Raw genomic sequence first — 9794 nt, forward strand, 5'->3', positions numbered from 1 at the left:
TTCTAATAGTTATTATTTCCGCTACTTCATGGAGACTCAGAGAATTTCTTAAATTTTATAAGAATTACCAGACTAACCGGTGAAATAATCAAAAGTTGAATATCTAAACCAGAATATAGCTTTGCTTAACTTAGCTAAGACTGACTGCATTTGTTAATGGTTTCTTTTCCGTTTCTGGGCAGAACGTTCCACTACGTCCAATATGATGTGACAAGCAATTTGTTTTCATGTCTTATTATGATCGAAAAAGCCTTATGCTTCTCGTCTATCGTCGTTAATTATCGATTGATAGCGAATTCTGCAATCCTTGTTCTGTACCCAAACACATCGTTCTATGGTGAACTACGCCTCCAGTCAGTTGGGAAAGGAAAGGAATATTAGTTTGTAGTAAATGTTGCTACTAGAGACCGAGAAAATCTCTGTATCCCCACGATACCCCGGAAAGTACTCAGATTGAGGGTTCACTTAGGAAAGTGAATTAGTCTATGGAGTCTATGCCACATTATGTGATGTAGTTTTTGCCAGACCTCTTGTCTATTAGGCAGAAGCGGTAGTCATTAGACTGCCGAGCTCGTCTCCAAAACTTTGAGAAACTAAACAAGGATATGAGAGAACAATCGCAGAAATATGCGAATATGAAGCAGTTTATGATGACTGTAGCCAGGGTTCGTGATACTCACTCAATCTCAGGAGCACAGGATGCTCTTTCACGAAAATTTTCTGGGAGAAATCGCTTTTCGGAAAAGAATCCCGGCGCGGCCATAAAATTGTTCTGCGATAATTCTCGCGAAAATGAAAGGATCCCTTTAGTGACGTCCGTACGTCTAGGTACCTTGGCTTGCTCACCTCTTCTGCTTTCTCTCAGGGTCGGCAACTGGCCTCGGGAGAACTCTTGGAACACTACCACTTACCGATTATAGAAAACGATGAACTACCACATATTCGAACAAGGCCACATCCATATGCTCTTTCGTTTTTTTTTTAAGATTAAGTGAGATAAGAGAGATTGATTTGAACAGTTTATTCGGGTTCTTAGCTACAAAGAGAGACGTTGCACTGCTGTTCGGTGATGTTGGGGCCCTTCTTTGGATGGCTGGGATAGACACGTACCTTGGAATCGGGGTTCGATTACTATGACGTTGTGTTGGTCCATTCGTTCGGAACCAACGATGATTTTGCGGAGATGTGTGCCGTCGGCGGGGAATTCTGCTCTTGTGGATCCTCGATAATAGCATGGCTGTTACAGCGGACTGAATAGCGGTGGAAGTTTGACCGACCTGGGCGTCATGACATAGCACGCCCATAGCACCGATTAGGATGGCGCGTTAAACAACAGCGGCTGCCGAAAAACATATCAAGATTTTCTTGCACTTTCTCGCGGTCATTGACCGCACTGAGATCACGGCTACGTCCTGGCTAAGGATCTTCCGCTTCACCACTCGCTGTCTTGTCGTTATCAATTGCTTTCGACTCCTTCCACTGATTATCCACACGATACTCCTCACATCATCTATCCAAAACCCCATTCGCCTCCAAAATCCATTTTGTCCCTTTTATTTATCAGCTATCTGTCCTCTTCCATCGAATCTAGTAGGGCTGTCATTTCTAAAAAGCTAATTTTGTTCCGAATTCGATCGTCCCTCAATAGCATTATATTTTATAAAGACGGTGTTCAAACTTAGGGTTTTTTTAACAATTCTAGAAGGATTTTAATTTAAATTTACTCGCAGATACTAATTTAATTTATTTATCAAGCTTATCGTAAAATAACAATTGTGAGCTCTAATGGATGCTTATTGTTTCGATTTTTGCGAAATCGGTAACAAAAAGTGATTGAAAGGAAAAAGGAATCCACAATAACTTTTGAAAATTCGTAATTTCAGGAAATGTTCTATAAATACTGGATATGTAATGATTTTCTTAATATAATAGTCATAGCGAGTTTTATAACTTATCACAAGATGTCCGAAAAAAATCTCTTGAAGTCCGAGATCTCCGGAATGTCGCTGAAATACCATCAAAGTATTCTATAGATTTGATAATCCAGTTTTTGTCCTACCCATGTCTCGGAACGTGGCCGCGCCTCTGGTTTCCATTATAACACTCAAATAAGTATTAAAATCAATTTTATGCAACTCATATGAATACTATATTGGTTATTAAAGCGCTCATTTGGTTGGTATGGAAAAGTAGGCGTTTTTTTTTCTTAAACATGATCCACACAGAAAAAACAAATATTGTGGAATGAAATATTTCGTACTTTCCATCTGAAAAGCGTTTATTTTTTGTTAAAATAAAAGTAATATTGTTGACATTAACTGTGGTAACTTTAATTTAAAAGTGCCTTTCGTTTTTCTTGAGTGTAGATTTAAAAGTTCCCCCTTTTACCATAAAAAATGTTGAACTGTCAATGTCAAGTCTGTCGAATGGACTCGATGACAGCGAAAAAGGTTATCGCAGTTTGTCATTGTTTTGTTTTTATGATCATTCGATTCCACGCAGGATTTAAGAACTTGATCCGAAACATTTTTTTAATGTTGAGTTGCGATAGCAGCAGCAGATATGTAGCTGCAAGAGTGAACCTCCAACCAAGAGTGGCCTCCTCGAGGTAAAGGTGAGTACTCACGACCGAATTACCTTCGGCAGACCAATAATTGATTTGCTTGTTTCAGAATCACGCCATGACCGTTTCCGCAAAATGTTTGGTGCAAAGGTAGCACTGGCGCACTTTCATCACCATGTTGTGGGCACTCCTTGAATTAAATCGGTGAGAAAATTTTATGAATGTGCACTTGTGATGCTTTTCTCTTAGATTAACACAATCGTATTGTAGAAGATTTATTTTATTATAAACTCGACCACACTTATTGAAAGGTGATTCCTAACTAACTCAGATGAGCCCTCTGAACTCATGGCTTGCTAACATACGTTTTTATAAATCACCACATCTCCCTTTTTCCCGCAGAACGTTGGTTCGTAATTCATCTATAGAATGAATTATGTAGTCCTGTTGCCAAGAAGGTTGACGAACGTAACGACGAGGACGAGTATCAATTGATGATTCTGGAACGTGAAGTTGATTATTTAATGATTCGTCGTCTGCATGATGTTCTTCTGTTGGTGGGGTAACTACTTCTGGAACTGTAATTTTCTTCACGTGGGCTACATTTCTTTCGACGAATCTTCCTGAAATTTGATCACTGATTTTTAGTCGATTTCCACTCCGTTCTACTACTTCGTAAACCGTTTTATCGAATGTTGGGGTTAGTTTTCCTAGTGAAATGAGATTCTGCAATAAAACTTTATCACCGATTTGAATGTCTGTAGGCTTGGCATGACGCCTTAGATCTTCGCTTTCTTTTCCTTTATGCTTTAAAATAATGTCTCTGTCATGTGCGCTTGATTTTGCTGGTGGCATCCTCTCGAGGTCACTGACGCATGGAATTTTGATCGGATGACTCTGTTGTGGAGGAGCATAGTTGGAGGCTTGCCTGTTACGGAATGTGGAGTAGTGTTGTACATTAACAAGTACTGCAACAGATCTGATTTCCAATCACGATTGAGTGAGTGACTGATCTTAAGACGCTTAAGTAGTGAACTGTTTGGCGTTCTACCTCCCCGTTAGCTTGAGGCCAGTAAGGAGCTGTATGCTTGAGATGTATATTTCTTGTGAAACAGTAATCCTCGAAGTCCTTACTTATAAATTGTCGTCCATTATCTAGCGTTATGGTCCTAGGATATCCTTGCCGTACAAAAATTGGCTCCAGTCGTTTTATGGTTTCTTCTGATGTAATCTTTTTCATTATGCAGATTTCTTTGTAGCGACTATAGTAGTCTACGACCACTAGTAAATAATCGCCGGATGGGAGTGGGCCCAAGAAATCCATTGCTACATCTACCCACGGTTCTACTGGCATTGTTCTGCGTTGCATGGGTTCGGGGGCAGAGGGTTTGCTTACTAAACGACACCCCTCACATTCTTTCACTACTTTCTTCGCATCGGCATCCATGCCCGGCCACCAAACTTTGTCGCGCAATCGGGTAATCATGAGTGTCTCGCCTGGGTGACCTTCGTGGGCGAGTTGCAACATTCTTGCGCGTAACTGTTTTGGTATTACATCCGCGGAGGACACATTCTTCCAATAAACTGAGATTCTTTTGGAATGTAACATACATCTTCGCACCTGTTCTAATCGATTCATTATTCCAATCTGCTGTTAATATGGCATCTTTAACGAGAATTAGTTCCGAATCCTTGTCTAACTCGTTCTTTATTTCAGATACGTCAATGGCAACCGATTCCGTGATCGCCGCGATATACAAATGATCGTCAGAGTTATCCACGTCATAATTGTTATTTGAATTTGAGAGGCGCGATAATGAATCAGCAACATTGTCCTTCCCAGGTTTGTAAATTATGCGAAATTTGAATGGTTGAAGCCTAAGCACCCATCTTTCGATCCGACCCGGTGGTTGGGAAGTGGATTTAAATATTGCCGTAAGTGGTCGATGATCCGTCTCCGTCTCAAACTCTCTTCCGATTAGGTAAAACTGAAATTTTTCAACGCTCCAAATGATCGCTAAGGCTTCCTTTTCTGTTTGACAGTAGCGCCTCTCCGTTGCGGATAAACTTTTGCTGGCGTACGATATTATGGTCGGTTTATCGTCGTTCTCATCCTCGAACTGCACTAAAACAGCTCCCAATCCCACGGGAGAAGCGTCCGCAATGACTCTCGTTCGGCGCTCATTGTCGAAATACCCTAATATTGGAGCGGTGCAAATGGCCTCTTTGAGTGCGTTGAAAGCTATTTCATGTCAGGATTCCCATTCGAACGTGTGACCCCGGTGATAAGTTGCCGTAGATCGAATGTTTTGGTTGCTAGGTCGGGGATAAATCGGCCAACATAACCCACCAAGCCCAGAAAACTTCGAACTTCTTCTGAGGTCCTTGGAGATCGGAAACTAAGAATTGCTACTATTTTATCATCAGTTGGCTTGAGTCCGTTACGAGAGATAAGATGGCCAAGGAATTCTGTTTCCTGGACTTTGAACTTTGACTTCTTTGTATTCAGGACCACATTGTGGGCTTCCAAGGTGTCGAGCGTGCGTGATAGAGCTTCATCGTGTTCTTCTTCCGTCTTCCCATAGATGAATATGTCATCTTGGAAATTAAACGTGTTTGGACAATTGCATAGAATTTGTTCAAGGGTTCTCTGGAAGTATTCGGAAGCGCTGGATATGCCGAACATGAGACGAGTATATCGGAACATCCCCAAATGGGTTATAAATGTGTGATATACCGACTTGATTCATGCAGCTCAATCTGATGATAGGCGTCTTTGATGTCCAGTCGAGTAAACCATTGTGACCCGTTCAATCTGAATATTTTGAAATTCATTAATGAGATGTTTCTTATAATGTTATTTATATTATTTTACCTCGTGAGAAGGTCGTCTAAAGTTGGTATGACGTGATACTGTCTTTTGACTGCTGTGTTAGCTCGCCGCATATCGATGCATAAGCGTACGCTACCATCATCTTTATAACTACTACCATAGGGGATACCCATGGACTTGGTTTCTCGACTTTTCAATAATACCTGTTTTTAATAATCGGCTTATCTGAACTTCGACTTTTTACGCAGAGCAATCAGGACGCGCCGGACATGTTGTACAACTGGTGTAACACTTTCGTCAATATCGATACGCAATTTCACGCCTTGAATTAGTTTAATTCGATGTTTATTCTTTATTTGTCTGATATTATTCTAATTTGTACCTTTGATTATAGGGAACTTCTCGATGGTGTTGTCGGAAACGTGTTGAACCATTCTGCCCTCATCCTTAACGCTTGGCAGTCCTACCAAGAGGACCCCTAGCTGTTTTGCGGTGTCTCTCCCAAGTAGATTTTGTTGCCCTCCTTTCACGACGTAGTATGTAGCATCGTATTTTTCATTAACTCCGTTAACTACACGAATTTCGGCTTCAAAGCTGCATAGAACTTCTAGTGCACCCTGCTGAGCATACGCCGACAAACGCTTGTTCGATGATTTTATATTTTTGATCGCTGCCTTTCTCTTGTTCAAATACTCCCATGTAGACTCGTCGATAATGTTAAATTTTGACCCCGAGTCGATCATCATTTCAACCAGTACTTGTCCCACTTTACACCATACCATTTCATCGTGGTTATCACTAATGGCGTAGATGAAAGAATCCATCTCGTTTTGTTTGTCCTCCTCTTTGACAGCGCTAATCCTTGCCATTTTCGGTTGATATGTGTTATGGCGATCCAGGTAGTTCTCTTGTTTACGTTTTCTCGAAATAGTTGATGATGGCTTCCGTTTCTTTGGGTCTGTTTTGCACTTCTTGGCAAAGTGGCCATAATAGTTACAGATTCGACATTGCTCGTTTTTAGCCGGGCACATATCATCTGATCTGTGTGGCTTATTTCCACATTTTCCACAATCGGCAATCGGCTTCGAGTCAACGTGCAAGGGCCGACTCTGCTTCCAGTAAGTAGATACGCCACTTGGTATTTTGCCTTGAATGCTGTTCACAAATGCACTTTCCCTATGAACCTCAAGCACGTTACCTGAAGCATGAGAGTGTTGATTCAATTCACGGACTTGTTGTTGAATCGAGAGATGGGAGTTAACCAGCTTGGTGAGTTCATCCAGATTTATGTTAGATTTTCTAAGATCTTCCGACGTAGCTCAGGTGGGGCCAGCATGACGGCTTTATCGATTACCGCCGCATTCCTGCTTTCGTTTTCGGTGGAGCCAAATTGACATTTGTTTGCCATTGTCTTGGCCCTTAGTAGAAACTTGTCCAGTGTTTCTCCCGGAGAAGGTTTAAGAGTCCAGAACGAGTATCGTTCGAACGTGTCGTGTCGTTTTGGTGCGAAATACTCATCCAATCTGCGAATCACTGCACTAAATTCGTCTTCGTCTTCTTCATTTTCAGGAGCGTTGGCATCGTTGACTGGTAAGCTTTCATATACTCGTTGAAGCTGGCGGCCTCCCACTGCCAGGAAGATGTTTTCAATTTTTTTTCTTCTTTTGCTTAAAGCAACGGCAACGTATTCAAACTGTTTCTTGTAGTCGAACCATTTTAAGCGGAGTTCCGACAGTGGCACGTTTTCACATTCAAACGGTGGAATTTTGAATAATTGATCTTCCATTTCTATACGAAACAATATCATTTGTTATTTTATTACGTTTTCTATATTTTATTTGGAAGATTGTTTGGTATGCAAGAACCGTTGGCACATGGCAACAAACGATGGTTGCTACGGTCGTGAGTGTTTTGTTACTATGGCAACTATGACATTAACCTTATGATAGAAAATTTTCACCAACAATTTCTGCAGACCATAATCCACCTTTTTCCGCGCATTTCCTTCATGCTATTTCTCTGTACAATTATAGCCACCATTGTGGCGTCTCTCTTTTTAATAGGCGAGACCATTTTGCCTCTTGCAGCCGGATTCTTTTCCGCTATTTTAGGCGTCTCCCGTTCTTTAGGCGAGACATTCTATTCTATTTCAATCGGATGATCTTCCGCATCTCCCTTTTTTTAGGCGAGATCACTTTGCCTTCTTCGGTCGGATTTTCCACCGGTAAGGCATCTCTCTCTTTCGAGACGAGATATTTCGTTTTCCTCCATACTCACAATCTTCCAAATTTTATTGCGTCCATAATTAGTACATACCTTGAAGTTTCACAAAATTGCACCGTAGGTTCTCGTCGCCAATATGTGATGCTTTTCTCTTAGATTAACACAATCGTATTGTAGAAGATTTATTTTATTATAAACTCGACCACACTTATTGAAAGGTGATTCCTAACTAACTCAGATGAGCCCTCTGAACTCATGGCTTGCTAACATACGTTTTTATAAATCACCACAGCACTTATTACGTTATTCTAAAGTAGTTCTACGCTTACAGGCTGTTTAGGATGGAAAACCTCGAGCGATTGGCTGCATGGAAACAAAATAAATTGGCGGCGGTAGATAATGGCCAAAGATGCTCCCCTATTGCTGAATTATCATGTTTTTCGTTCAGAGGCATCCGCATTCCAGCATCAGGAAGAATCGCAGTGCTGACTTCAGCGCAGAGAAAACGGCAAACAGGTGTTTGGATGCTCACAACGGCAATAGTTTTTGTTTGAAAAGTCAATAGTTCTCATTCTAAAAAGCATGTCTCCCAAGATGTCTCCATCTTTTTGAATAATATAAATAAAATTTTCATTTCAATGTTTATTTTGACGAGCAAACTGTTCAAAACATGAACTTTTAAAAAGTTGCAAATAAGTCAAAAGGAACATGATTTTATGTCTTGATTCATTTTTGACTTGCGGTCTTTTAAAAGTTCATGATTGGATTAACCCTTCAGTTTTATCCTCGGTTTTATCTAAAACAATCACTTTTTCTTTCACAGTGTAACCATTTGGATCTGACAGTTTTACAGTTTTGTTTCAAAAGTTGAAACTTTTAATTTCAGAGTGGCATGTCACTTTTGAACCATCGTTGACGCAAAAGTAGTTGTACTTTTATTTTAAACATACGCAACTCTCTACGAAAAAGAACCAACGCAACTTTTTATTTTAACCAATGGTTTTTTTGATTCTATCAATGATTTTTCTTTCTGTGCAGGTATTGTGATCCGAAATTTCAAAAAGTCTTTTTCCAAGCTGCAGTAAATCGTGAATAACTTTTGAACGGTTAGAGATAGAAGGTTGCTATTTTTAGCAAAATATTCGTTATAAAGTTCCCCATCTTTCTATGTATAGTTTCGAAAGCATTATGATGGATACCCGTTTGGATGCATTAATAAAAAAATATTAAGAGAAATTCATCATTTTTGGGCATTTAAAGCATCAGTGAAAAATATATAGACCTAAAACATGCGGTATCAAAGTTTTACCATAAAGTATAGACCCTAAGTTAAATGTAAAAAATATAAAATGGATGGGTTTCATCGAATTTCTTTCCGATATACCGGTATTTTCGATGTTACCTATAAAAAATGCACTTTTTTCATAAAACGCGTCGGGGCCACCCCTAAACGTCATTTCCCAGAGTTGTCGTAGAACAATTTTTCTTTTGTTTTACCCTAAGCTTTCATTTGAAGGTTGAGCCCCCAAAATCCCAGACTTTGTCCAATTTTGGGACACCCTACTGTACAGCATAAAATCATATGTCTGTCACCCAGAATCACGCTGGTATCACGATAGCACGATGATTTCCGTACCCTGCCCATCGACCGTTGTATTGTACGAAACAGAACATAATTTGTTGTTTTGAAATGTCAAATACGCCGTTTGACATATGAAATAAAAACAAACATTTCCAAGCTGACTGAGTAAAATTCGTTTTTCTGCAATTCCGGATGATATTTTTCACAACATTGGCAAAATAATTATTCGTAAGCCCGTTATTTGCTAAAATTACGCTCTGAAGATGTCTTCCTATTGATTTTGCCAGTTCTTGGGTTGTTTCCGGGAAGATCTACCGTCACTTTTGCATGATATTCAATGGTTTGAGTTCTGTATCGTGTGATTTCGAACATTTTGTGCATTTTGTGATTTCGAACATTTTGTGCAAGGATCCCATGGGTTTTAATTGGAATGAGGTCTGGGGATTGCGAAGGATGCGGGATCTTTGATTTGCCATTAGTCAGCATCTACTTTTTTAGATGGGAAGAATGTTTTGTACCGTTGTTATGGACAAATTCGAAATTGGATCTATGACCCAATTGAACGGTGCTGGCTTTATATCCTTCATAATGTC

General features: G+C 40.0%; 1 protein-coding gene and 1 long non-coding RNA gene across 2 annotated transcripts; one reads left to right on the forward strand and one right to left on the reverse strand.

The window, feature by feature from the left end:
- Positions 1 to 2449: 2449 nt before the first annotated feature.
- LOC134223621 (uncharacterized) lies at positions 2450 to 8185 on the forward strand. Its single transcript, XR_009982634.1, has 3 exons — positions 2450 to 2614; positions 2673 to 2767; positions 7951 to 8185. It is a non-coding gene; the product is annotated as an uncharacterized LOC134223621 (long non-coding RNA).
- Positions 5618 to 7127, reverse strand: LOC134227814 (uncharacterized). Its single transcript, XM_062709491.1, has 3 exons — positions 7109 to 7127; positions 5779 to 6661; positions 5618 to 5718 (listed from the first exon to the last, which is right to left on the reverse strand). Exons 1-3 carry the CDS (start codon positions 7109 to 7111, stop codon positions 5618 to 5620), a joined length of 987 nt encoding a protein of 328 aa, XP_062565475.1. The 5' UTR covers positions 7112 to 7127.
- Positions 8186 to 9794: the final 1609 nt, after the last annotated feature.

Source organism: Armigeres subalbatus, chromosome 3 (assembly GCF_024139115.2).
Source record: "Armigeres subalbatus isolate Guangzhou_Male chromosome 3, GZ_Asu_2, whole genome shotgun sequence".
In the NCBI taxonomy this organism is placed as follows: domain Eukaryota; kingdom Metazoa; phylum Arthropoda; class Insecta; order Diptera; family Culicidae; genus Armigeres; species Armigeres subalbatus.